Source organism: Oncorhynchus mykiss, chromosome 3 (genome assembly GCF_013265735.2).
Source record: "Oncorhynchus mykiss isolate Arlee chromosome 3, USDA_OmykA_1.1, whole genome shotgun sequence".
Taxonomy (NCBI): Eukaryota; Metazoa; Chordata; class Actinopteri; order Salmoniformes; family Salmonidae; genus Oncorhynchus; species Oncorhynchus mykiss.
Window position 1 is genome coordinate 13,995,188 of NC_048567.1, and position 27,966 is coordinate 14,023,153.

Genomic DNA, 27,966 nt, shown 5'->3' on the forward strand with positions numbered 1-27,966 from the left:
TACTTATGTAAATTATTGTAAACATTTATTAAAACCTGTTTTCACTTTGTCATTATGGTGTATTGATGAGGAAAAACATTAATTTAATCCATTTTAGAATAAGGCTGTAACGTAACAAAATGTGGAAAAAGTCAAGGGGTCTGAATACTTTACACAACAAATGTACTCATAAAACAACTTTTTCAGCATTGGTTGAAATTAGAGGGACACAATTATTTCAAATCAGATTGTATAAGAGAAAATAAATAAAGTACATCAAAGCTTATGTAAATCTCTTTATCTAACGCCTTCTTCTTCGTCTATGATCAACAATTCTCCCCCGCCTTGGCCGTTGGACAATTCCATTCATGACTGCGGGTGGATTTGGACGGGTGGTACCATCAAGAATATCTGGGGGTGGTGGTACAGGGGCAACTGCTAAAGTTGGTTGATTACTTGGACTCTGGGGGTGTTGCGGTTGCTGTGGTAGCGGTTGTATCTGTTGTTGCTGCTGCTGCTGCACCAGCTGGGGTTGCTGTAGTAGCAATTGTTGTTGTTGTGGTTGTATCTGTTGTTGCTGCTGCTGCTGAATCGGTTGTTGAGGCTGTGGTTTCTGCTGCTGTAACTGTTGTGGTTGTTGCGTTGACTGTTGTGGCTCTTGTTTTTGGGAATGATGTGGCTGCTGCTGTGGTGGTTGTTGTTGTTGCTGCTGCTGCTGTGGTGGTTGTTGTTGTTGCTGCTGCTGCTGCTGTGGTGGTTGTTGTTGTTGCTGCTGCTGTGCCTCTAGGACTCCCAGCAGCCTTTGCAGGAGAACATTGTTTTGCTGTAGGCTGGTTGCCAGTGCCTCTTGAGAGACCACTAATGTTCTCATATCACGTCTGAATCCCTCCCCAAACTCCCGAAGACTCTGCTCCACCCGATCCCCCAGCTGCAGAGCTGCCTCCCCCATGCCACGGAGCTCGTCCTCCAGCCATGAGCCACGAGGAGGGGCCTCCAGGGGTCCCTGCTGGGCCCCTAGTGAGGGCTGGGGACTAGGCTGAGGGGTCCCATTGAGGAAAGGGGCGCTGTAGAGGGGAGAGGGAGGCAGCCAGCGTTCCGAGTTAGGGGGAGGCCCTATTCCCAGTCCTAAACCCAGCTTTTCCTCCATACTGCTCTCTGCCCCCTCGCATTCCGCCTCTCCCACCTCCCCTTCCCGCTCACCACTATCCTCATCCTTTTCAAAGCCATCCCTCTCCGACCCTTCACCTCCACCCACTGCAATAAACAAGAGGATATAGTAGCAGTGGTTAGCAGTGGTTTCAAAAATCTGTTTTTATATGCATTATCTGAATGTTCCTACAAGGCTTGAATCTAAGGCTTTACCTCATTGTTAGTGTTCAGATTTACCTGGTTCTGTATCAGTGAAGCACGTGAAACTGGCCTTCCCTCTGGTGCTTTGCTTCTGTCTGGCCTGGTGAAGCCTGGGGCTTGCCTGAGCTGACCGTCCCAGCATGGAAGCCCCTCTATTAGATGGCAGGTAACAAGTTCGGTGCCTTGCGTCTGCCAGCCTGCCTCCATTGCGTCTCTTCAGGTCGTCCCAGCGCTTCTTGACCTCGCGGAGGGTACGAGGGACTCTGGACACAGCGTTGACCCGCTCCAGGATCCCTGCCCAGATCCTCTCTCTCTCCCTGCGCCGGAGCCTCCCAGCAGGACCAAAAAGCTCTCCCTCACACCGCGTCACCTCAGAAACCAGCACCTCCAGCTCTGCACCGCTAAAACGACTCTTCCTCTTGCCTGCACCCCCTGCTGTCAACACAGAGGACAAACCTCTGTCTACAGAAAGACAGAGTTGATCTATAGGTGTTTACTATGTGTCATATGAGGTGAAACATAAAAATGTAATAGTCAAAACATATTTATCATAACAGTACAGAGCACCACTGCAAGCATCAATATTGAACAATAGACATGCGTTTAATAGCTAAAAGTTGGCCAAAGCTTACGCTGTTCCATGGATAGGAGGTCATCTGAGGACATGCCAGGGGTCATGATGTTCGGATGCACCACCACCACGTTGAAGGGTAGTCCACCAGGCAGCCCACTGCTTTGGTCGCAGCTGCCTTCCGAGTCCTCATCCTCCTTGGGGAAGCCGTCCTCTGAGACGCCCCCTCCGAAGGGTCCCTCTGGAGACTCCACTTTGATGTGCATGGGAGGCGAGTGCTCGTACAGCAGGCCCCCCTCCTCGTAGTACTCAGTCATGAGTCAGGCCTGGTTTACAGACGGACCAACTGACAGTTCCATTCACACAGCGACAGATGGCTGGCCGTACCACAGCATTGTTGGGGACGAGCAATATCTGCCTGACAACTAACTAATCTTTCAGTGGGGGCAGCATAAGGCATATGTTCACAGGCTACAACTAAGTGGCACATAAATAAATAGGGGCGCTAGGAGAGCATCTTGTGCAGGGACATACTGAGATCAACATTCACTGTAATGTGCATTAGTTTGCATAATATATTATTAATTCATACCAGGTAGCTTACAGCTAAAGTCCTGGAGCAGACGTTATCCAACTGTAAAAGCTGGCCAAGAGAGACATGTACTCTCTCTGAAAACTATAATTTAAATTCCTTTATATTAGTGCAAAAACAACTATGACAGTACCCATCAACAGAGATGTGCAGATAGACTTGAGTAAATAGAGGATCGAGGGAATTCTACAAAAGAGAGAAATATGATACGTTACCAAATAGTTACACAAATAATTTACAATAAAGGTTTCAACTTGATGATGACGATGTCTAACACCTTTATAATTGCGTTTGTCGCAGCGATGCGCATTCTTTCTGCACCACATCCGCAATGGTTGCGCATTCCGCATATATTACTGGTGATGCTGATATAGCAATGCAGGGCACTTCGCTTCAAATTAGCTAGCTTTAATCTCGAAAATGTCAATACACTTAGTGGGATAAAATCTTATTTTACTCACCTCACGATTATAAAACAAAACAAAGACACATTTGATGCAATTGTCCTAAACGTAACCGTTCCGTCAAGCTTGAAATTGTACACAAACCGTAGAGCGTCGCTGAATATTTACGTCACCATTCCGCTGTCACATGTTCCCAGTGCTAGATAAAGGAATATGAATGTGTAAAGCATTTGCTTATAATGCAATAACAAAATGTATGTCAGGAGAAGTGTAGTATTAGCATAAGGAGACGTATACTTTGAATACGAAGGGGGAATGGAGGGCAGAGGAGGTCTAAGAGAGAGGAAGGAAGAGGGTGAACTTGAGTCGGCTAAAAATGGCGGAAAAAAGGGAGATGGTTTGTTAAATAAGAATGTTAGAAAGTGTAAGCAGAGTGAGCTGAAGACAGGAGGAGAAAGGAAAGTCAATGAGGTCGAAGCATCGGAGGTGGTAGGTGTGGTGAAGTTCTCGGGGCTGAGGCTTGCACTGAGGGTCAGAATAAAGATGAGTTGGGACTAGGAGTGACGTTTTTGTTACAAGTGGACCCTTGCCTTTTGGCTGATCCATTTGTGGTTTCAGGGTGGTTGAAAACATAGTTTTGTGCTGTAGAATCAGGAAGGGTAACCAGAACTGGTCTTGTGATAATTGTTTGTGTTTCTGCTGGTCAGAGGGAGAAGGCTCTCTGCGTTAAACAAATGGAGGCAAGAAATGTGATTTGCTCTCAAGAAATGGGCGCCATTGAAAGTTATGATTACTGGGGTAGCAGTAACTGTACAAGTTGACCAACAGAAAGGGAAGATTCCCAGTGTTTGTGATGGTTGTCGTTTGGTGTGACGCAGACAGGGTGGCAGGAGTGGTGAAACAGAAGTCATAATCTGTTCTTTTGAGTTTTGAATTCTTTGCCCGACAAAGTGACAGGATATTATATTATCCTGTACGACCTTTTGTGCCGAATACATTACTTTCTTACAGGTCTCAAGCTTATGGCCATGTGTCAGCAGTGTGTAGGAGGAAGGTTTGTAGGTGTGAGAAGTGTGCAGAAGGGCATGAGACAAAGGAATGTGTAGCATTGGGGAAAGTAGTGGTATGTGTTAATTGTAAGGGTGCCCATGGAGGTGGGGATGAGAAATGGCCCGTGTGAGAGAGGCAGGTTGAGGTTTCCAGGGTTAGAGGAGTGCAGAAGTTGTCATATGCTGAGGCAGTGAAGAAAGTAGAGGAATATGGGTCAAGGGGGAGGGATCCTGAGAGGAGTGGTGCGAGTAGTAGATCTGTACCAGTACAGAGAGAGGCCAACAAGTGATATGTTTCAGTAAGATTGGCGTTTTAGCTTTTATAGCAACGGTCATCAACTCCTGCAGGGATGGAACATAAGTCGCAGAAAGTTGAGGTTGTGACAGCTGAGCAGAGAGATCTTTTGGTGTGTGAGACTTGACATCAGAGTTACAGGGTGTGTTAAGTGGTGGTGTCCCATTCTTTCAGGTTCTTGGCCTGAGGTCAGACTAAATATATTTAAATAGTGGAGTATGGTGGTGTTATGAGTGTAGTGTTAGATGGTAGGGTATTTACTTATTTTTTTCAAGCGAAGTATAAGGGAGTTGTACTCCAGTCTAGTAGGTGGTGGTAATGCAACATTTATTGGATACCAGCCGCTGTTAAACCTCATCGAAGAGGCATTTGCCATTTGAAGTTCACCAATTTAAGTCAGCAGACAAACGAACACAAACCTTTATTCATTATGTCTTAGCTAAATAGCTACACAATTGGAATGCTCCACATTTAGGTTCATTGTATGCATATTGTCAACATTCTACATTTTAAAATGTTTTCTGTACAACTGAAAGACTACATTTGTGTAATTTCCATGAATTAACCTATGAAGAGAAACCAAAGCATGTTCTACTCGTGTCTATTGCAGTTTCTAGTTCATGTGTTATCATATTTCCACTGACAATTGTTCATTCTCATATCATTAAGTTTCCAGGAAACGGCTCACCAGCTAACAGTGCACAATTGGCATTGAACAGATTGAGCTGTTGTCTGCAACTCTTGCTTTACAAGTTAGACATAATAAGCACTAGCCAGATACCTGTTTCATACTTTCCTAAAAGCACATATTGCACTCATAGTAATGCACTTTAAAGAATGGTGTTTTTATTTTCTCATACCAGTTATCATGGGTCTCTTCCAGTCTAAATCAATTAGTTGGAGGACATGGTGCTGCTTATCCAGGAGTTGCAGATCTTAGTCTGGGCACAACTGTAACCCCAGGACACAGCACCCTGCAGCTGCCCATTGCACACCACGGTCTCCCTGGAAGAAGGGCAAGTGAAAGGTGGTTAGAGGTGCATTTTTCAATATTGGTTTGAAGCTGGTTAATCACAACAGATGAGAGCTTTTAACAAATGAAAAGGACAACGGTAGAAAGTTGTGCTATGAATTCAGCTCAGGTTACCTGGCAAGAGTCCTTGCCTCCATCCACGAAGCCAGCGCAGAACATGTGGAGTTGATCTGTCCATGGTAGGTGCTGTTGCCGCTGCTCAGGATGGGGAGATCCAGGCAGAACAGTTGGTCGGGGTAGAAGGCTAGAGAGAAACAAAACAGGATTAGTATATCAAACATTCTCCCTTTGGTTCTGAGTGGTCAGTGATATCATTTGGAATCAGTTTGAAAAACAACGAATACTAAAAGTATTTGTGAACATAATGTTGATGCTACCTCTGCTGGGTAGGTTGCCCCATACAGTGGGTGCCAGAGCTGGCACAGCGGCAGGGCATGACCACAGTGCACATGTAGCTGTTCAGGGAGGCGGGCATGCTCAGCTTGACGTCGTTGTCCAGGTTGCGGCTGTTGTAACTGGGGTGCATGATGACCTTCCCTGAGTCGAACTGCTCAGTGCCCTCGTTGACGACAATGTTGTGTGGTCACGTAGACACACCTGAATGTGGCTGGGAGGGTTAATCAGATGTACAAAAAAGGTTTAATGTCAAACATACTGTCAATGTTTTTGAAGAAATGTTCATCAGTCACATATGACTTGTAGCAGTGAGCAGCAGACACCACCCATGTGCTGGAGATCAGGGAGCCACCACAGAAGTGGTAACCAGACTGCAGTGATGCCTGGTAGGATGCAGAGTTCTTTCTGCACTCATACCCTCCGAAAATCCTGTTATCCTCAATGAGGACAGCGACTGAAATACAGACAGAAGGAATCAGTGTGAAATTGCATGGAAATACAACACTTGAAAACTTAAGTGCCTGTGTTCAGTAAATATTCACTGCGTATTATCACAGGATGGACACCAATGTGAACTTAAACAATTTCTCTCAACGAGTAAAGCAAGGACTGACACGCAACGACAAACAGCCAGGAGAATAACGTACTTCATGATTGTGTTTTTTGGTTGCTACACAGGACTCAATCACGAAGACAAACTGTTATATACCCACTCCACCGGCCACATTATCTGATCTTCTCAAGGATTTGCACTTCTGTGAACAGTAGGCCTATATCTGACGCTCAGACATTACCCTACCTGGGATAGAATTATGTCCACCTGAAGTGACAAGCATCTGCATTTTTCTTATTATTTTCATACACACAACTTAGGTGGCAGTTTAGTTGTATATTTTGTAACACTTTTAACAATTGCATGGTGGGTGGTTCTGTTGTAATTTCCTTTCTCACAGGTGCCTTCCTGTTCCCTAGGGTCTTAAACTAAATACATATATAACTATACTATAAGCTATAACTATACATATATAACTATACATATATAACTATACTATAAGCTATAACTATACATATATAACTATACATATATAACTATACATATATAACTATACTATAAGCTATAACTATACATATATATAACTATACTATAAGCTATAACTATACATATATAACTATACTATAAGCTATAACTATACATATATAACTATACATATATAACTATACTATAAGCTATAACTATACATATATAACTATACTACAAGCTATAACTATACATATATAACTATACTATAAGCTATAACTATACATATATAACTATACTATAAGCTATAACTATACATATATAACTATACTATAAGCTATAACTATACATATATAACTATACATATACAACTATACTATAAGCTATAACTATACATATATAACTATACTATAAGCTATAACTATACATATATAACTATACTATAAGCTATAACTATACATATATAACTATACATATATAACTATACTATAAGCTATAACTATACATATATAACTATACTATAAGCTATAACTATACATATATAACTATACATATATAACTATACTATAAGCTATAACTATACATATATAACTATACTATAAGCTATAACTATACATATATAACTATACTATAAGCTATAACTATACATATATAACTATACTATAAGCTATAACTATACATATATAACTATACATATATAACTATACTATAAGCTATAACTATACATATATAACTATACTATAAGCTATAACTATACATATATAACTATACATATATAACTATACATATATAACTATACATATATAACTATACTATAAGCTATAACTATACATATATAACTATACTATAAGCTATAACTATACATATATAACTATACTATAAGCTGCACCGTTTGAAAAGTTTGGTACATTTGACCTTTTTCTTTACAAAGATTTCTCCTTTACATCCCACTCAGTCACTGCCCCCATAGAGGATGACAGGATTGTCGGAGGGTATGAGTGCAGAAAGAACTATGCATCCTACCAGGCATCACTGCAGTCTGGCTACCACTTCTGGGGTGGCTCCCTGATCTCCAGCACATGGGTGGTGTCTGCTGCTCACTGCTACAAGTCATATGTGACTGATGAAACTTTCTTCAAAAACATTTACCAAAGCCATCTACAGTATGTTCGACGTGAAACTATATTTGTCTGAGTACATCTGATTAACCCTACCCTCTCTCTCCCCAGCCGCATGCAGGTGCGTCTGGGTGAGCATGACATTACCGTCAACGAGGGCACTGAGCAGTTCATCGACTCAGTAAAGGTCATCATGCACCCCAGTTACAACAGCCGCAACCTGGACAACAACATCATGCTGATCAAGCTGAGCAGGCCCGCCTCACTGATCAGCTATGTGAGCACTGTGGCTCTGCCCTCCAGCTGTCTGGTCTCTGGCTGGGCCAACCTATCCGGCAGCAGCAGTGAGTAGCATTAACAATATAACCCACAAAGACTTTTGGTATTCATTGTTTCTCAAACTGATGATAAATTATATCTCTGACCACTCAGAACCAAAGAGAGAATGATCGAGAGACTAATCCTCTTCTGCCCATCTCTAGGCAACTACCCTGACACTCTGAGGTGTCTGGATCTCCCCATCCTGAGCAGCAGCAGCTGCAACAGCGCCTATCCTGGACAGATCACCTCCAACATGTTCTGTGCTGGCTTCATGAAGGGAGGCAAGGACTCTTGCCAGGTAAGCTGAGCTGAAGCACTTCCACTGATCCATTAAGAGAGTTAATGAAAATACGATTCTAAAATTTCCAAAAACCATCCTTCAACCTAGATTGACTGATACCATGAAACAAATCTGCTCACCTTTAATTTCTGTTTCCCCATCGCTCTATTAGGGAGACTCCGGTGGCCCCGTGGTGTGCAATGGTCAGCTGCAGGGTGTTGTGTCCTGGGGTTACGGCTGTGCCCAGAGGAACAAGCCTGGTGTCTACACCAAGGTCTGCAACTACAAATCCTGGATCAGCAGCACCATGTCCTCCAACTAATTGATCTAGACATATTCTCTAAGACAGAAATACATGATAACAACAACGGTCATGAGAAAATAAATGATATTTTACTTTTAAACACTGTCTTCTGTTATTTGTTCACTAACTGTTCTAGAGGAACATACCCTATATATACAAAAGTATGTGGACACCCATTCAAATTAGTGGATTTGGCTATTTCAGCCACACCCATTGCTGCGAGTACACAGCCCTGCAATCGCCATAGACAAACATTGGCAGTAGAATTGCCTTGCTGAAAAACTCAGTGACTTTTAAGGTAACACTGTCATTGGATGCTACTTTCCAACAAGTCAGTTTGTCAAATTTCTTCCCTGCTTCCCCGGTCAACTGTGCTGTTATTGTGAAGTGGAAACGTCTAGGAGCAACAACCGCTCAGCCGCGAAGTGGTAGGCCACACAAGCTCTGGACAGCCGAGTGCTGAAGTGCGTAGCGTGTAAAAATGGTGTGTCCTTGGTTGCAACTAGGGCTGTGGCAGTCCTGAAATTTTGTCAGACGGTGATTCTCAAGCAAATATCTGCTGTTCTCACAATAATTGACCGTTAATGAACATAAATACATTGAGCATCTCCTGGCATCCACACATGGCCTACAAGCCACTGATGCAGACTTTTGGAACATCTACATTTTAAAAGGTCTAAAATCCATGTAATATAGCCTACACCATCATAATAAATCCATTATTTATTTTTAGACAGATCAAAAGAAACATGATATGAAGAAAATGTAGTCTATTTCAGAACAGAATAGCATTTTTCTTGTTATGTTCGGCCCTGATCTGGCTATGCCATATGGCTGTGGGCTACACTAGTTCATTTAGCAGACAAGATTTGCTTAGAATTCCGTATCATTATTTTATAGTATGAAGAATACAATTGGACATAGCTGAATAAAATATATTTTCTCCAAACAATTTGAGGGAGTGCGCACATTTTTGTGTTGAGCGGTTAACAAAGAAACAGCTACCCCTATATGCTTCATTTAGAGTTATGTAACTTCACTTGGGTTGTGTTTTGATTTGTAATACATTCTTGGCTGCATGATGCAACTAATGATGATTTGAAAAAAAGTCACATGAAAGGCATGAGCTCTACTTTGTTTGTTTTTTTGCATAGGTTGTACACACTTCATCAGTCTGATTCACAATTCGAAGAGCCTTGAAAACCCCAGCTGCATCCCCTTTCTATGGCTGTAATGCCCCCTAAAAATGCTTTTTGCGGTCAGTGACCGTTGTGCCCTTGGGCTGAATACAATAATTACAATTCCCTTCTCCCGGCTGCGTGTCGAAGCACCTCTCACTCACATGGCTCGCAGTCACGTGATTGGGTCTTTCTCACAGGCTACAAGTGAAGACAGACAACTGCACACATCCTTATCCAATTCCGAGGCGCATGTTGAAGATATTGGAAGAACTGTCTGCATTTACTTTTCGTCAGCCAACAAGATGAGTAGGCCTAACAAATGACTATCCGCCGTAGTACAAAAGTTGACCTACTCTATTCTGTGCGAGAAATAAATATTCCAAACATAGTCTGGGACATTTGTGGGATGCGATAGATCCCAAATTAATACAATTTCTAGCATAAAAAAAACTGTTTTAAGCAATGACCCTGACGGAACAGATGAGAAATGTTCGCTTAAACCGGTTGATAAACTGTTAAGCTATTTCTTCACATTATAAGCTCAGCAATGCGCACACGGCAGAATGCTATAAACGCAAATGTTCCATTAGCAGGAAAACACCATTCTCAAAAGTGACCACAAATGCGATTATGCATTTAATGCTTTTATTATGAAGGTGCATTTATTGTGAAAATTACCTGTCACAAACTTGAAACTCAAGCTCTGCACACAGTATGTATGCCAGTTAGGCTTTAAACCCATTGTAAAGCAGATTAATGTGATTAATTTTAAGCAGTTATTTGGCCACTTTAGTTGTGATACAAACCTTATCATAGCATATAGGCCAGGCTACATGAGGTGTGCAGCTATGATTTGAAAAAGTAGCACAAAAAAAAAAAAAAAAAGCAAGCGGTGTTTGCCTTAAACTGGGCATAATTCACAAGTGATAATATATCAATCACAAGTGATAGGCTGATATTGTCATCAATCACACTATTCTTGATTTAATCTTGTCTTTACATACAGTGCCTTTGGAAAGTATTCAGACCCCTTGACTTTTTCAACATTTTGTTACGTTACATCTTTATTCTAAAAATGATTAAATGGCTTTTTTCCTCATCCACACAACACTCCATAATGACAAAGCAAAAACAGGTTTTTAGAAATGTTTGCTAATTTATAAAAAATAAACACTGAAATATGACATTCACATAAGTATTCAGACCCTTTACTCAGTACTTTGTTGAAGCACCTTTGGCAGTGATTACAGCCTTGAGGTTTCTTGGGTATGACGCTACAAGCTTGACACACCTGTATTTGGGGAGTTTCTCCCATTCTTCTCTGCAGATCCTCTAAAGCTCTGTCAGGGTGGATGGGTAGGGTTGCTGCACAGCTATTTTCAGGTCTCTCCAAAGATGTTCGATCGGATTCAAGTCTGGACAACTCAAGTACATTGAGACTTGATCCAAAGCCATTCCTGCGTTGTCTTGCCTGTGTGCTTAGGGTTGTTGTCCTGTTGGAAGGTGAACCTTCACCCCAGTTTGAGGTCCTGAGGGCTCTGGAGCAGGTTTTCATCAAGGATCTCTGTACATTGCTCCGTCTGGCCCCTCTACCATAAAGGCCTGATTGGTGGAGTGCTGCAGAGATGGCTGTCCTTCTGGAAGATTCTCCCATTTCCACAGAGGAACTCTGGAGCTCTGACAGAGTGACCATCGGGTTCTTGGTCACCTCCCTGACCAAGGCCCTTCTCCCCCGATTGCTCAGTTTGGCCGGGTGGCCAGCTGTAGGAAGTCTTGGTGGTTCAAAACATCCTCCATTTAAGAATGATGGAGGCCACTGTGTTCTTGGGGACCTTCAATGCTGCAGACATGTTTTTGGTACCCTTCATGTCTGTGCCTCGACACAATCCAGTCTCAGAGCTCTATGGACAATTCCTTCGACCTCATGGCTTGGTTTTTGGTCTGACATGCACTGTCAACTTTAGGACATTATATAGACAGGTGTGTGCCTTTCAAAGTCATGTCCAATCAATTGAATTTTCCACAGGTGGACTCCAAACAAGTTGTAGAAACATCTCAAGGACGATCAATGGAAACAGGATGCACCGGAGCTCAATTTTGAATCTCATAGCAAAGGGTCTGAATACTTATTTACATAAGGCATTTCTGTTTACATTTGCAAAAATTCTAAAAACTTGTTTTCGCTTTATGGGGTATCGTGTGTAGATTGCTGAGAATAAGTTATTTTTAAATCCATTTTAGAATAAGGCTGTACCGTTACAACATGTGGAAAAAGTCAAGGGGTCTGAATACTTTCCCGAAGGTACTGTATACTAAGTGTAAAGCGCGCCGCCATTGGACTTTGGAGGAGTGGAAACACATTCTATGGAGTGATAAATCACGCTTCACCATCTGGCAGTCAGATCTATGAATCTGGGTTTGGCGGATGCCAGGAGAATGCTACCTGCCCCAATGCATAGTGCCAACTGTAAAGTTTGGTGGAGGAGGAATAAAGTTTTTCCATGGTTTGGGCTAGGCCCCTTAGTTAAAGTGAAGGGAAATCTTAACGCTACAGCATACAATGACATTCTAGACGATTTGGTGCTTCCAATTTTGTGGCAACAGTTTGGAGAAGGCCCTTTCCTGTTTCAGCATGACAATGCCACCGTCTACAAAGCGAGGTCCATACAGAAATGGTATGTTGAGATCGGTGTGGAAGAACTTGACTGGTCTGCATAAAGCCTTGAACTCAACCCCATTGAACACTTTTGGGATGAAATAGAACGCCGACTGCGAGCCAGGCCTAATCGCCCAACATCAGCGCCCGACCTCACTAATGCACGTGGCTGAATGGAAGCAAATACACACAGCAATGTTCAACTACTAATGGAAAGCCTACCCAGAAGAGTGGAGACTGTTATAGCAGCAAAGTGGGAACCAATTCCATATTAATGCCCATGATTTTGGAATGAGATGTTTGATGAGCAGGTGTTCCCATACCTTTGTTCATGTAGTTTACATGTCGTAGTACAAACATTATTGCTATCAAAATTATCAAAAGCTGGTTTGGTCTGTTTTCATCCTATCTTTATTCATGGCACAGGTGAATAACTATTATTTTTTTTAGGTGAATCTCTAATAAATATGGTCATGCTTTTATTTTGAAAACTACTCCATTTTGACACTCGTGCTTTTCAAGTTGTTAGGGCCGGGACGATACCAGTATCGTGGCAAGGAAACAAAACACAAAGTGGATTTAACTTCTTTGGGGCAACAGCCTTGAAGTTGGAAACAAACATCGTTATGTTTTCATCCAGAATCACTTATTTATTTTCAAAGCTATAGCTTGGAAAATAAAAAGGACCAAAGAGTCAAGTCTGCTTCGCGTTTTCATTTTTTGGCATGGAAAAGAATATTGCAATACTGTTATCGTCACAGCCCTAAAAGAGATATGAATTCAAAATAGATTTTTTGAAGATTCTGTTTCTTGTTGGAGAAAGTTGGCATAAGGGTTGGCACTAAGACCTACAATGAAATTATAGGATAAATCTCTTAAGTGACATGTCATTTCTTCGTTAAACATCTTTATAAATAGTTAGTCAAGGCACTCCTGGAAAACTATCATATATATAAATCACTCCAACTTGCCTCTTGTCCTCTTCATCTTGGTATCTATGCTCCCAGAACCATCCTCTCTCAGCTGGCGTGTGCCTCTGTGCAGTGTTTGGTCAGGGTGCTTTCCTGTATGAATCTCTCTCCACAGGAGGAGCAGCGATAGGGTCGTAGTTGACCCCTGGCAGGTCTAGAAGTCAGGTAGGCATTCCCTGGTGAAGTAGGTGTCGACAGGGATGGGGGGTGCTTGGCCGTCATGTGACGTTCCCAGGTTCGAGGGTCATTGAAGATGATGTGACAGTGCTCACAGCTTGTTGGACCAGCTCTGTTTTTTTCATTGTCCACACCTGAAATACCAAGCCGACACAATGAAAGATCTGTTGATGTGTCCTTGAGCAAGACAGTTAACCCTTATTTGCTCCAGGGGCGCTGTGGCTGACCATGTAAAAAAAACTAACATTTCACTGCACCTATTCGGTGTGTGACAATAGAAACATTGTAATTTTTTTAATAAAACACAAAAAAATATATAATTATAAAACGTGAAAACTGAAATATTAAGTACATAGACTGTATTAAAAACATTAAAATATTCTATATACCCTCAGACTCTCCTCCGTCTGTGCTTTCTTGGACAGAGTCTTCTGGGACAGTGGGGGGCAGACTCCACTTGCTGTGGGTGCGTTGGTGAGCTGAGAGCAGGCGGGAGGAGGGGAATGTACGGTCGCAGACACAGCAGGCAAACACTGTGCGACCTCTGAGATGTCTCTCATACTCTACTGGGTGCTTGAAGCGTAAATGCCTCTCTTCTGTCTCTGCATCCTGAAAGGTCATGAAACACTGGTGGCACTGAGGAGATTGGGGAGGCTGGGCTAGGGGAAGAGAAAGCTAATTAGAGACGGTTAGGAGAACCAGTGGATACACAATGATGTGGTGATTTGCTGCAAAGAGGAAAGATTGTCAAATACAGGTAAATACTGAGTCATTGAAAAGAGAAATTAACAAGATACATACCATATCTAGATCAGAATAATCGGTTTTAAGACACCAGTTCACAGAATTCCAAGTACCTTGCAAATGAGAGGTGAATCCATAGCCTAAACAAGAGGAAATACTAATAAAGAACCAGCCTTACCTGAAACTCTGGTTGAATCATTAGAGATTACTGCAGTGCTTCCCTCCTCTTCCTCTCTCACCTCACTGTCCTCCTCATCCTTACAGTTCCTCTCCTCTCCATGCTGTCTCTCCCGGTGGCTTCTGAGTGCCGTCAAGTTGCAGAAGCTCTGGCTGCAGTCATGGCACTGCTGTCGTTCAGCCACAGTCCCGCGGCGGCGGGAGTGTGAGCGCTTGTGAGAGGACAGCTTGCGTAGGCTCTTGAGCGTCCGTCCACAGACCCCACAGACGTACTGGGACTGGCCCATGTGACTGCGCTTGTGCATGATGAAGGCTGTGGGGCGGAGGAAGCGGTCGCCACACACTGGGCACCGGAACTCCAGTTTGACCTTGTGGCCGTGGGCGACCCCGTCCTCCCCCGCGATGCCAGTACAACAGTGTCCCGTCAGCTGCCAGGAGGAACTGAAGCAGCGCTGACACAGTCTGCAGCACCAACTGGAGTCTGACCCAGAGACATCCTCAGTCTCAACAGCAGACCAGAACCTCTCTTCGGTCTTTCCCTTCCTCCTCTTTTTCTCCTCCTCTGCTTCTTCCAGGGTGTCGGTTTCCTCAGGGAGTTGGTCGCCTGGAGCTGGAGTTGAAGCATGACCATGATTTAGTGGGATTGCAGGAGCAAAGAAAGTAAATGTGTTGAAAATCAAGGTTGAAAATAAGAGACTAATATATTGTATCGTGTTGTAAAATGATCAATACTACAATTCCGTTTCTGTGCAAGTGTTGGCTTGCAGGCTCCTAAACCCTTATTTGGACACACCTGTAGTGCCTTGTTCTAGGCCCTCTTGCTCCTGTTTGATGAGCGTGTCAGATGACAGTGGACCATTGGACATCTGCTCCATATGGTCTTCTTCCTCTTGTTTAACGATGACCATCAGCATGTCACCATCCAATGTCGCTCCTTTACCACATACTGTCTCCATCCTATTGTATTCTTTGAGATTAGTAGGCACATCAATAGGGTATGATGAAAAAGAAATGGCTTGAACATTTGGTCCTGATTGCTAAGGCTTATTATAAACAGTCTGTCAGCTGTAGAACCATACTCTGGTCACAGATCAGACTACTTTCCAAAATATGGTTATATAAAACATTTGTGTAATTTCTTCAGTTTATAGCCTACGCAGTAAATATAACATATTTAGGTCAAAACAGAACACCTTCTAATTTGTACAAGATATCATGGACAGAACCTGGCTGTGACCGTCAATGACCTCAAATTCCGTCGCCTACCTTGGCTGCTCCTCAAGATTCAATGGATCCTCTCTCTGTCCCTTGCGGTTTAATGCGCGGGTATAAAATACTTCAAAGATACCGGTAAACTACATCTCTTGTTTGCAGTAGAATAAACATATTTGCATTATAACTAAATTATATGCATGTTCTCCATGTTTGATGTCAACCGGTGCGCATCCGATGGTGGGATTGTGAAGAACATTTTTTTTTCACCCCAATGTTTTGACCGTGGCGTGACTGATTTACTGCCGCCCATTTGGACCACGCCCCATTCTGTCGTCTGCAACCGTAAAAAACTATTAGCGGCGCCTCACCATTAAAATAAAGCTTTATCACAATTTCACACTATACATAAGGGCGCAAAAAAACACAATCCCTGAATAGTACAATTGAAATTAGTCTCACATATGTCTTCAAATTAAAATGTAGTCCATAACACATCAATCTGATTTCAAAGTTAAAGTCTTGAAAAATGTTAAATCTTACATTGACTCCCCATCATCTGGGGAAAGTTAGTTTTTTCTCCACAGTGAGCAAACGACATTACCATTCAATACAGTCAACAGTGCCTTCAAAAGGGCATTCTACAACAAAATAATTCAAACCAGCAAGTGAATCCCATATGACATGTGTCCTGTTGGCCTACATATGTACTTGTGCTAGGCTATATGTCTGAAATGAAATAAGCACAACATTAGAAAGGTGGCTTTTATTTTTATCTGACACAATAACTGAGTGAAACTAGAAAGTAAAATATACAGTATGTAAACAGCTGTCAGTTCATCAGCAACAGAACAAGAACTGCTTTTCTAAACAAAATAACTTTCTGTAAACATGAGGGAATGTAGGCCTATTAGGTAAAACGACTAGAGTATTGGCAGTGAAAATATTTTTCTTGCATAAGTTACAAATCAACACTTAACCATAGAATAAATGACTAACTTGCAAAATACGAGGTTTCTAATTTTCTTTGAAATAAATGGACAAAATAAAAAGGTATGTTAATCACTTGTATTGGCAGGCTAAATTACAACATTATTTTTCATCAGTTGAGAATCAGAGTCTGACAGTAGTAAGAGGTTAACAATGACAAAAAGAGGTATGACAATGTTCCATGATCAAGCATAGCAATTTACACTCAAACTTCCATTGAAAAATAGATTGCAGGCCATGATCTGTCCTCGTCTCAAAACCTGCTACAGCTACTCAAATGTATAAAAGCACTGACCATCTTTTCAGATTAAGGGACACCCGCCAAAAAAAAAAAAAATACTGTCAACTTAAAATTGATCATAGTGTAAGTAAATCGAATAACAACCAAAAGTAATCAGCTTCCCTAACGACCAACAAGCAACCAGAGTAACAATCTCCATTCAACAGAATATTCACTCAAACACATCAATACATACAACATTTAACACAACAATGTGTTAAAAATGCCGCTTTTGTTAGTTGACCTATAAGCCATTTCTAAACTGATAAACCTCTGAGAAAGAGATGGGAGGATAACGTGCCTTTGTGTTAGAAAAAGGTCCCTCATTTTAATTTCTTACACCTCTCCCCTGGCATGCTGCAAATAATGCTCATAGAGTTGCGAGACAGCAGGAAACTGAACACCACACTCCGCACAATCCAACCCCCCCATTGTCGCCTTGTCCTCCTTGGATCTAGCAGCACGTTTAGTCGCATTCCCATAAATTCTACTCTGCTTCCTGTTTACATTCCCATCTTTTCTGTCAGGGTTTGGAATGGTCTCTACCTGTGAGTACAGTGGTGATAGAGGGCTTGTGAGCAGCTGGGTGGAGTCATATAACTGGAGGCCTGGTTGGAAACCTGGGTGTTGCATTGGGGGAGGCACAGGTATAAGGGGTGACAGTGAATGTAGTAGGTCTGAATGATTGGAAAAGTAATGAAGGAGATGTGAACCTCGTGGGTGGTTTGCTTGAAGAGGCGGAGAAGGGTAGTAGGTATGGTGGAGTTCCTGATGGGAGTGTGTTACTCCACTGTTCATGTGAGGGTCAAATCCATTCACGTTGGAAGGTACATCATGTTCATGTGTCGAGGGAGAGTAATCATAGCAGTCGTCCTGTATCCACATACTGTGGTCACCTGGTGAGGAATGGCAAAGCTGATGATTGAAAAGCAAATCTAGTGTCCTGAAGCTGGTGTTGCACTCCTCACATTGATAAGGCAGGCACTGCTGCTGTTCAAGTCCTTGGAGAGTTTTGTTTGGTCTCTCATCGATCCACTGGTACTCAGGGTGTTCTCGCAGCATGTGCTGCTTGTAGGGCCCAACGAAGCGGAAACCTTGGCGACACTTTGGACATGAGAACCGTCCTAGTTTCTGTCTGTGGATTCGCTGGTGAAGCCAAAGCTTTTTCCAGCTTTCCAGGGTCTTTCCACAGCAGTCACAGGTGTAGCTCTGACTGTGGGCATGAGTTAGCATGTGGGCTCGGAGTCTTCCTGTGTGTCTGAAAAGTCTTCCACAACGTGGGCATAAGTACTTCCTCGGGTCAGATTTACGATCTAGACTGTTCAACTTTGATACAAGTGGGGTGAGATTGTTTGTAGGTATAATGCATGTTTGGAAGGGGCGCAGAGTTGTAGCAATGTCTTTATTGGGATGTGTTTGTGAAGACAGACGACCACTTTTTTTTTGCTGCGAGTTAGGTTCACAGTTCAGCAACGAGGCAGAGGAAGCTGAACTCTGTCCAAGGTTCTGAAATGGTTGACTATCTGCAGCTGCAGGAAATACTAATTGGGTGACTGGTGAATGACTCTTGACACTTGGTTGCTGCGAGCTTTGCTGATTAGGGGCTCTAGGTTTCCAAATCCTAAATTCAGATTTGGATGTCATCTTCTCCCCCCTAACTTTGGTGCAATATTGGTGGTGCTCTTCAAATTCTGACATCACACTAAACAGCTGGTCACAGAATAAACAGCGAAAGAGCTTCACACCAGCATGGGTTTTCAGGTGGGTTTTGTACTGACGCCTCTGAACAAATCTCTCTTCGCAGATGTGGCATGTAAAAGATATGAAAGGCTTCTTCCGGCTCCCTCTGTCATTACTCTCCCTCAGACCCTTGCAGGGATGTTTTTTTGCAGACGACAACTGAGTGAAACTCTTTCCACACCATGTGCAGTTGTAAGGCTTAATGGACCAGTGTGTCACCTCATGAATACGAATTGATGAGCGATTACTAAAGGCTTTCCCACATACTTTACAGATATATGGTTTTTCCCCAGTGTGCATACGTATATGAACCTGCAGACCAGACCAAAAGGGAAATACTTTCCCACAAATGTGGCATTTGAGTATCCCCCCCTTTCCCCTTTTTCTCCTTTCTTTCAGAGAAACAAGGGGTGTATGAGTGGCCTCTTTTCTGTTATCCTTCGTTTTACTCCCAGACTCAGAGTCCTGGTTCGGGTTCTGCGAGTGCCACTTGCAATGAGCAAGCAATTCCTCTGAATTACTGAACTTCATTTTGCAATAAGGACACTTCAGAGGCTGACAGCGCTTGTTATGTTTCTTGACATGACTTTTTAAGTTAGATAGCTGGGCAAAGTCTTGGTCACAATCAATGCACTTATAGGGCCTTTCGCCTGTATGAGTGCGTAGATGGACGGTATATACAGACACAAAATCAAAATGACGTCCGCAGTACTCACACGTTTTCCCTGTGCCTTTTGGTCTCCCTTTTGGTCGACCCCTAGCCTTCGGACAACTGCTTGTTGGGTTATATTCAGTTTCATCGCCTACACCATCTCTCTCTTTCTTGATTTTCTTACTTGTAAATTCTTCACCTTGTACGACATCTGATTTCGAAAAGGACTCATGCGACATAGTTTCTAATATGTTTACATCAGTGACGATAGGATTTTGGTGACTCTCAGGCAAATCTTTAAATCCTTCATCTGTTGACTTACTTCCATTTGAAAAGCTGTCATTTGTGTTGCCCTCATACTCCCAAGCTGACTCGCCACAGTCCATCTCCTTTCCAACATCACCATTGCCTTCATCGACCTGCTTTGACATGGTGTCTGGATCTCCCTGTGAGATCACACTTTGGAGTCTACCTCTAGCATCAATGAACCTTTTCCTCTTTCCTTTTTTGTATTTAGTTTTTCCAAAAACAAACCGGGATCGCTTTCTGGGAGCAGTGCCAGCAGTTCCTCTGCATTTGTCAACTTTGAGTGGCTTTTTGAATTCAGTGCCTTCACAACTAGTATTACAGGGCTCAACCTTCACACTGGTGTCAGTTTGGCATTGAAAAGACATGAGACAATTTGACTGTGCCAGGGAATTAAAATCCCCCAGCTCTATTTCAATATCCTCACACTTCACATTAGAGATCATGTCAGCAGTCCCACTTGACCTACCACCTCTCTGAGAATCAACGCGACTAAGCGACACAGACACATGCCTTGCTATATAATCTGAACGCTCAGTCTCAATCTTCTGATGTTGTGGTGTAATATCCTGAGAATTCACAGATGCTGTAATAGAACATGATTTTCTCTGTGACTTTCTCTGTGCTAATGCAAACTGCCTCACGAGTGTTGTTTTCTTTGGTGGTCGTCCTACTCTGTGTTTAGGCTCAACAGGAGTTTCCTCAGGCTGAGGACCAATGTTTCCTCTCTTTTCCTTTTCAGATAGCATCTCATCAGGTTCCTTTTTAATTACATTTTTTTCTTCTGTTACATGGGATTGTTGCACTGAAATAGTGTTCATGGTTTTTCCTGGTCGTTTCTTGGTCGACCCCTTTGGTCGTCCCCTTTTTCTTTTTGGTTCCAAGGGTGAGATAGCCACAGGGCTGGATTCAGCTGGTTGATGGTCTTGGGGGGACAAGTCAAGAACAGACACCGCTGTATTGCTTGGTTCACAGTTTAGAGGTATTGCTTTTGTTTCAATAGCTCTGAGAGACATGTCATCCCTGTTTTCTACACAGTTTGTAGTAAAAGAAATAGCATTCGCTCTGTCAGACATTGTTTCAATCCAATCCTTTGATTCTGCAGTGCTCAGATGAGAAGAACTCTCCACTGTTTGTAGCACAGTATGCAGCATCTTTGCCTTCTTGTGAGGGCGACCACGTTTCCTAACGTCTACCGCTGCTGGCCTTGTTACACCCACCAGCTCCTTTGTGATACAGTTCAATGTTTGCTCACTCCCAGTAAGTGATAAATGCACTTCAGGATTGGCACTTTCAAATTGAGTTCTACCATGACCAGTAGCAGGTGAATTAACATGCATTTTCTCCATATTTGCCTGGGTCTTTGTGAGCTTTCTTCTGTGATTAATGTCACCAGAGTTTACCTTTCTGGAATTAGGATGGACAACCGAAACAGGGGTACCTGGTAGTGACCGTGTGTCAGAGGGTTCAGCTACCACTTTGTTCTGTTGGCTTTTACTTTCTCTCTGTAGTTGGGGTCTTTGTAAGGGCTCCTTCATTGGGGGCATGTTATGGCAGTTGTCTACCTCCTTGCTGATCTTCTCTTCAGATGGCTGTAAAAAATATATATATTAAAAAAAGGGTATAACGTGTTAATACTTTTCTTTTGCGCCGGTCTTAGTTTTCATAATCAAATATAGAAACAGGCAGATGCAGCACATATCGCACAAATATATGGGTATATTGTATCAGACATACAGTTCTAGACATGAAAATACCCTGAAGGGGGACACATTAGAACAGTAGCGTCTCCATTGCCAGTATCAGCAGTTACCGGTTTCTCGTTAGTCAGGGCAGGCAAGGGTTTAGGAGGGTTGCTATGGGCAGCAGATAAGGCTGACCGTTTCCTCATCATTGACTCCTCTACTGAAGGAAATTTTACTTCCCATGTCAGTCAGTCTCTTGCTCTGTGTTTTCAAACCAAACATAGGGAAGAGGTGAATTCTCATTAAATCTAGATTCAGGATGGAGTTTTTCTAGCCTCTGGGATACAAGTAACAAGATGCTACTATTTCCAACATGCATTAGTGACTTTCTTATGCTATTTTAATACTTACTGTCTTTATTTTTAGGCAGGCTCTCTGGCGGGACTGATGAGGAAAAGATAAATGTTCAACGTAGATCCTCCAATAACAGCCCAGGCAAGAACGATCAACCAGCTTTTGTTCAAACCACACGTCTCCTCTTCCACCACAAACTAGCCAGGTAACCCCCACTACTGTCCCCAGGTACCTAAACAGAAGAAACAGAGGTTTGAGCAACGTGATTCTACATCATAACATTGAAAACTGTCTTGGTTTAACGAACTAACGGTCATGTTATGTTGTATTTTGAGTTTACTTCCCCTTTGCACGCAGAAATGTTAGTCTTTCTAGGGCCCCTAACAACACAATCCCCCACCCTGTGGGGCCCCTGGCAAGAATGGCCAAGAACACTCCTTCTATAGATTGGGACAAGACATGGATGGGTCTGTGCCACTGACTTGAAATAATTTTTTATATATTTTTTATAATAATTTAACAACCATATACCACTGGTCCCACTACATTTTGCATCTGTATTTTTCGCACCAGATTTAGCAGCCTGTGCAACATTTTATCCCCATGCTGTCATTCAAATTGTCTCACCAAACAACAGCTTACATGCATCTCACATACTCACACACTGATGTAGTGTTGTTCTGTTGGGTTTAAATGTTGCACCTTGTGTCTTCCATGTCTTGAATCAAATTGATAGGTTGTAGGCACCACAACCCATTGAGGCTGTCTGACATCTAGTGATCTAATCGAAGTGAAAAGAGCTAGCTACGGGAATTCCCAAATCAAATCTATTCCTCTTGTCCCTGTAGGCAGCTAGCTACAATGCCTTCAGAAATTATTTATACCCCTCGACTTTCACATTTTGTTCTATTACAGCCGGAATTCAAAATAAAAAAATGCTCACCCTTCTACGCCCCATAATAACAAAGCGAAAACATGTTTATTGAAAATGTTTTCACATTTATTGAAAATTAAATACTGAAATATCTCATTTACATAATTATTCACACACCTGAGGCAATACATATTAGAATCACCTTTGGAAGCGATTACAACTGTGAGTCTTTCTGGGTAAGTCTCTGAGACATGTGACAAACTCATTCCATGGAGTGCCAAAAGTCTGCAGGTTTTCACTCTTCCTTGATTGATGAATTAAGGTCACAGATTAATAAGGAGCTCCCCTCTCCTGGTTGTCGAGGACTTAATTGAAAGTAAAAAAAACAAATCCAGCAGGCACTAGGACCTCCATGTGAATGAGCTTGACTCACCTACTCGAAGAACTTCGCACAGCTGGATTGTACAATATTTACACGTTCTTAAAATAATTATTCAGGCTCTGACATCTGACAAGATGATTGTTGATCAATGTTAGACAGTCTATTTAAAGTCTTGCCATAGACTTTGCAGCCGATTTAAGTCAAAACTTTAACTAGGCCACTCAGGAACATTCAAAGTCATCTTGATAAGCAACTCTTGTAGATTTGGCCTTGTGTTTTAGGTTATTGTCCTTCTGAAAGATGAATTTGTCTCCCAGTGTCTGTTGGAAAGCAGACTGAACCAGGATTTCCTCTGGGATTTTGCCTGTGCGTAACTCTATTCCATTTATTTTTATTAACATACAAAAAAAACTCTAGTCCTTGCCGGTGGCAAGCATACACATAACATGATGCAGCTACCTCCATGTTTGAAAATATGAAGAGTGGTACTCAGTGATGTATTGGATTTGCCCCAAACATAACATTGTATTTGGAACATAAAGTAAATTTCTTTGGGACATAAAGTAAATTTCTTTGCCACATTTTTTGCAGTTTTACTTTAGTGCCTTATTGCAACTCTCATTTATGTTAATATTGTGGAGTAACTTACGTTGACCCAATCACAGCAATTATACTCTAACTGTTTTAATGTCACCATTGGCCTCATGTTGAAATCTCTGAGCAGTTTCCTTCCTCTCCGGCAACTGAGTTATGAAGGACTCCTGTCTCTTTGTAGTGACTGGGTGTATTGATACACCATCCAGTGTTAATTAATAACTTCACAATTTTTACCCATCTACCAATAGATGAAGTTGTCATTCAAAAAATATGTTAAACATTATTTTACAGAGTGAGTCCATGCAACTTATGTGACTTAAGCACATTTTAACTCTTGAACTTATTTAGGCTTTCCATAACGTGGCTGGTTACTTGACTAGACATTTCAGGTTTTCATTTTTAATTCATTTGTAAAAATATCTAAAGAACATAATTCCAATTTGACATTATGGGGTATTGTGTAGGTCTGTGACAAAATCTCAATTTAATACATTTTAAATGTAGGCTATAACACAACAAAATGTGGAAAAAGTCAGGGGTGTGAACACTTTCTGAAGGCACGGTATGTAGCTGTGTCAACGAACGGCAGCTGTAGCGAAATTCTGCAGGTAGGCCGACATGTTGGAACACATGCTCTAAATCCAGTTAGCTAGCTAAAGAAACATGCACGCAATAGCTAGATCTGTTTTATGTAAAACTCGCAGTTACTCACCCAAAAATGTGTTAGTGCAAACTTGTTCTCGATTCACCAGTTAGATAGCTGTCGACGTGATGAAAGCTAGCTAGCTAATGTCAACATACCGTTTTGTAGTCCAAACCCGACAAAATATCAATATTTATAAATAATGCATTGCACATAACATGTATGTTTTCGCCAACGTTGAGATACAGTGGTGTGTGCCATAATTTTAAATGTTAGCTTATTGTATTCGTGATTCAATTGTTTTTTTTCTCCTCACTCAACATCCGGTAGGCCGGAAATGGTGTCGCGATGCCTGCCTACCTCATCAAAGATGGACAACCGGGTAAAAAAATAACAAGTTCACCCAAAAACTGTGTGCAGTGATAATACAATTCTCATGAGGTGGCAAAATATTCTACGACGACTAACCCCTATTTTTGTATGCTATGTGCATTCACAAGTGACAAACTATGTCAGAGAGCTATCCCAAGCAATCAGTGAATACATTACCTACATATCCATCACGCTCTCTTGGCAGAGGCTATAACAGACCCTGACTTGTAAAACTACTAACCAAAATCTAAAACGGTCTCTTACCTTAAAACCTACCTCTAACCGTAACCTAATTTAAGTAATTCTGGAGAAAAATAAATGTTTTGCAGATCAGGAGTGTCCTTATAGCCTTTTCCAGCTATCACTTATGGCTGCTGCTATTGCTTTGGTCCCTGAAATACGGAGAACACACAGATTATTACACTTTAGTTGCTACAAAAGAAAGGGAGAGAGCGGAAACAAAAAAATATTTTATTCCAAGACCAGAGAAATGGCTAGAAAGAACCAACATGTTCTTGTGATATGGCCAATGCTGCTTATACCACATTTTCAGTAAAGCTACTGTAAAAAAAACAAGCGCATTTTCAAAAGACAAACTATGTTTGTGGTTATCTGAACCATACAGACTGATTTGATACTGCATATGTAACATTTTCAATGTCATTTGACAAACACACAACTGAAAAATAAAATCAAGGTAAAAAATAAAATCTAGGCTACTGACAGATTAGTTGTAAATTGAGTAGTTAGATAAGAGTTAAGCCGGTACCTTACAAAAAGGGACCATACCCATAACCCATAGAAGATGTTTATGTCCGTGGCAGATGCAGAGGGTTCACATTGGGAATGCTTTTTGCACTGTTCATGTCTGTAGTACTGGGAGGGAAGAGGTTAATTGTTGGTATAACAACTGACCTGGTTTGGTGAAGGAGCTTTTATGCCACATTCACGTGCTAGTCGGAACTAGGAAACACGGACATTTCCGACTTACTAACTGGTTTTTATACACATGCTGTGTTCAACCAGTTAGCAAGTCGGAAATTTCAGAGTTTCCTAGTTCCGACTAGCACGAAAACGCATCCTCAATCACAAAACAGTCATCGTCTGAAACCTCAGTCTTTACAGAAACGGCAGACAACCCTGTGCCCCTATCCGGGCCTACTGCCTTGTGGTCGTATACAGTTACATTCGTTGAAGTTTGAATGTTGAACGCCAGCTCCTGGTCACCATTGCTTTGAGGCAAGGAGTATGGGCTGGTCCCCTCCCCTTTTCTGTGACCATTGAGCTGTTTGCCAGACATCAGACCCAGTTCCTGTGCAAAAAAGGATGCCGCCATTGTGCAACGGTGCCTCTCAAGCAGCTTGACAGTTTGGAAGGGCTCCTGACACACTCTACACTTCAAGTATTTTGTTCCAGAAGTCCCTGGAATGGGCTGCTGTGAGACCATATGCATCCCTAGCTGCAGCTCCCCACTGAACGGGTCCGGACACGGCTGACGCTGGACAACCTTCTTAGCATACCCCGCGGGCTGTTTCCTGTTGCTCAGCACTGTGGCAGTGGTGAATCTGGTTTCAGGAGTTGCCCGATATGAGCCACACTGGTGGTGGCCAGGCTGTGGTGACTTGTTGTTACTGAGCAGGAGAACCCCGCACCGCAGGCAGCCATGGACTGTATTTCTTGCGTGAGTGTTGTGGTGCCATACGAGTAAGTCTTTTGTTGCAAAGCCCAGTTCACAGTAGGCACACCTGTAGGGCTTTGTCCTTCCAAACTTGCGCAGGGTCTCCACCAACACCACTGGCTGGAATTGGTGCCAGAGGTCTGTTGTTGGGGCACTTGGACCAGGTGGAGGCTTTGTGGCTCGTGGAATAGGGGCCGATAGCATCGGAGTCGGTCCAGGCTTAGCCCAGCTTCCCTGCCCCGCCGTCAATACCAGCCTCGAAAGCTGCTCCTTGTACTCTCTCTCCCTCTGATATTGTTCCTTCTTTATGGTGCTATAATTAATTACAGTGTGGCCTGGTTCATGTAACCCACTGTGGTCCATCATATCAACATACATGGAGAACTCTGTTCCACAGGAGCAGATGAAACCAGCCGCAGGACAAAAGTGGTCATGAAATGACGTTTGGTCTGGAAAGACCCTTTCACAACTAAAGCAAAAAGGGGGTCCACCATCACCAAGCTCCCTTTCCCCTTTCATATAGTTCCGCTTTTGCATCTTGACCTGTCCTCGATGTGATGATTCATGTAGAATAGGGTCTCTCTGGAGTGTCTGAGGTAACAGAAAGGATATTATTTTAGAAAGCCTGTTCAACTGTACTGATTAGAAATTATAAAGGGAAGTATTGCATAAAAAGCAGGGCACATAATTCAGCAAAACAACATTAGGTAGCTGTAGGGCGTGCTAGCCTTTAGACTTACGCTAACTTGTTAAGTAGTGTGATATTGATAAATTCACTATGTAGCTAGCTAACACCTTGGTCGTAAATCACTATGAAACGGCGTCACCCAAAGACCGGCGCTGGCCCAAATTTGGGGGTCTTTGTTTCTTGGACCAGTGGGGTGTTCAAAAGCTTAAACCCAATTTGCAGACTAAAGCTTAATAGTACATCGACACAAGTAATTACATTTGACATATATACCTAACTATATTGATAGCTAGCTAGCCAGTCAGCCTAGGAAATGTTTGTTAGTATAACTAGCTAACGTTAGCTATCCATTCCCAAAACATAGCTAGCTTAGCTAACGTTAGCAGCATTACCTTACACCGGCGAGTCACTGCTGTCCACGTTCATATTACTGCCATCGATCATCTAAAATTCTGACATGTGTAACTTTGCTATAATATTGCTACGTAGCTTTATTCATATTTCATAACCTTATAGGCTGAATTTTGGAACGCATCCACGGCAGCGAGGTGGAGAAAATACAACTTACTTCGTTTCGTTGGCGGGTAAACTTCCAAATGCAAAATAACACTGCCGCCTGTCGGGTTGGAGTATGCAAGTTGATTCATTGATTCAAAGACAAAGAGGCGAAGCGAGAGGGTTTACTCCGCCCAAAATCTTTCCACAGAACATTCATTATTAAACAAGAGAGTTTTTGTATGGGGTCAATGAGTGTCGAATTTAATAAAGATAAAAAATAGCTGTTTTGATACGTGAGGTTTATTTGATCTAATAGAAGTTTCGTAATGCTTAGGTTGTAAAAAAGCGTACTGATATAAGCGTGACGCACGGAACATCCCAGCAACTACGGATTCATCT

General features: G+C 42.3%; 2 protein-coding genes across 11 annotated transcripts; one reads left to right on the plus strand and one right to left on the minus strand.

Annotated features, from left to right (window-relative positions):
• Positions 1–8: 8 nt before the first annotated feature.
• Positions 9–27,966, minus strand: LOC110538195 (RNA polymerase II degradation factor 1). Of its 10 annotated transcripts, none has more exons than XR_005051405.1 (12): positions 27,462–27,655; positions 24,401–26,972; positions 21,893–22,067; positions 15,883–21,388; positions 15,410–15,573; positions 14,618–15,226; positions 14,085–14,354; positions 13,519–13,829; positions 8,547–8,746; positions 5,651–6,123; positions 5,388–5,517; positions 4,646–5,245 (listed from the first exon to the last, which is right to left on the minus strand). XR_005051405.1 is itself a non-coding variant. In XM_036975391.1 (7 exons), the coding sequence occupies exons 5-7, from the start codon at positions 2,215–2,217 to the stop codon at positions 281–283; spliced, it is 1,635 nt and encodes a 544-aa protein (XP_036831286.1). In that variant the 5' UTR covers positions 2,218–2,678; positions 2,954–5,245; positions 5,388–5,517; positions 5,651–5,880; positions 8,547–8,685; the 3' UTR covers positions 9–280. The 10 variants fall into 10 exon arrangements, 8 of the variants coding, with proteins under 8 accessions (XP_036831286.1, XP_036831287.1, XP_036831285.1 ...); XR_005051404.1 differs by having other exon boundaries at positions 15,410–15,583; XM_036975391.1 differs by lacking the exons at positions 13,519–13,829; positions 14,085–14,354; positions 14,618–15,226; ... (3 more) ...; positions 24,401–26,972; positions 27,462–27,655 and adding exons at positions 9–1,233; positions 1,366–1,791; positions 1,962–2,678 and having other exon boundaries at positions 2,954–5,245; positions 5,651–5,880; positions 8,547–8,685.
• On the plus strand, positions 5,965–8,763 carry LOC110503682 (trypsin-3). Its single transcript, XM_036975415.1, has 4 exons — positions 5,965–6,055; positions 7,883–8,149; positions 8,288–8,424; positions 8,579–8,763. Exons 1-4 carry the CDS (start codon positions 5,965–5,967, stop codon positions 8,726–8,728), a joined length of 645 nt encoding a protein of 214 aa, XP_036831310.1. The 3' UTR covers positions 8,729–8,763.

Excerpts from the sequence above, each read along its gene's own strand:
- LOC110503682 (XM_036975415.1), top strand. The coding sequence starts at position 5,965 with ATGACTTGTAGCAGTGAGCAGCAGACACCACCCATGTGCTGGAGATCA. Across the intron at positions 6,056-7,882 it reads CCAGACTGCAGTGATGCCTG|TACATCTGATTAACCCTACC; the intron begins GTAGGATGCAGA and ends TATTTGTCTGAG. Across the intron at positions 8,425-8,578 it reads GAGGCAAGGACTCTTGCCAG|GGAGACTCCGGTGGCCCCGT; the intron begins GTAAGCTGAGCT and ends TCGCTCTATTAG.
- LOC110538195 (XM_036975387.1), bottom strand. The coding sequence starts at position 21,690 with ATGATGAGGAAACGGTCAGCCTTATCTGCTGCCCATAGCAACCCTCCT. Across the intron at positions 21,389-21,609 it reads CCCTGACTAACGAGAAACCG|CCATCTGAAGAGAAGATCAG; the intron begins GTAACTGCTGAT and ends TATTTTTTACAG.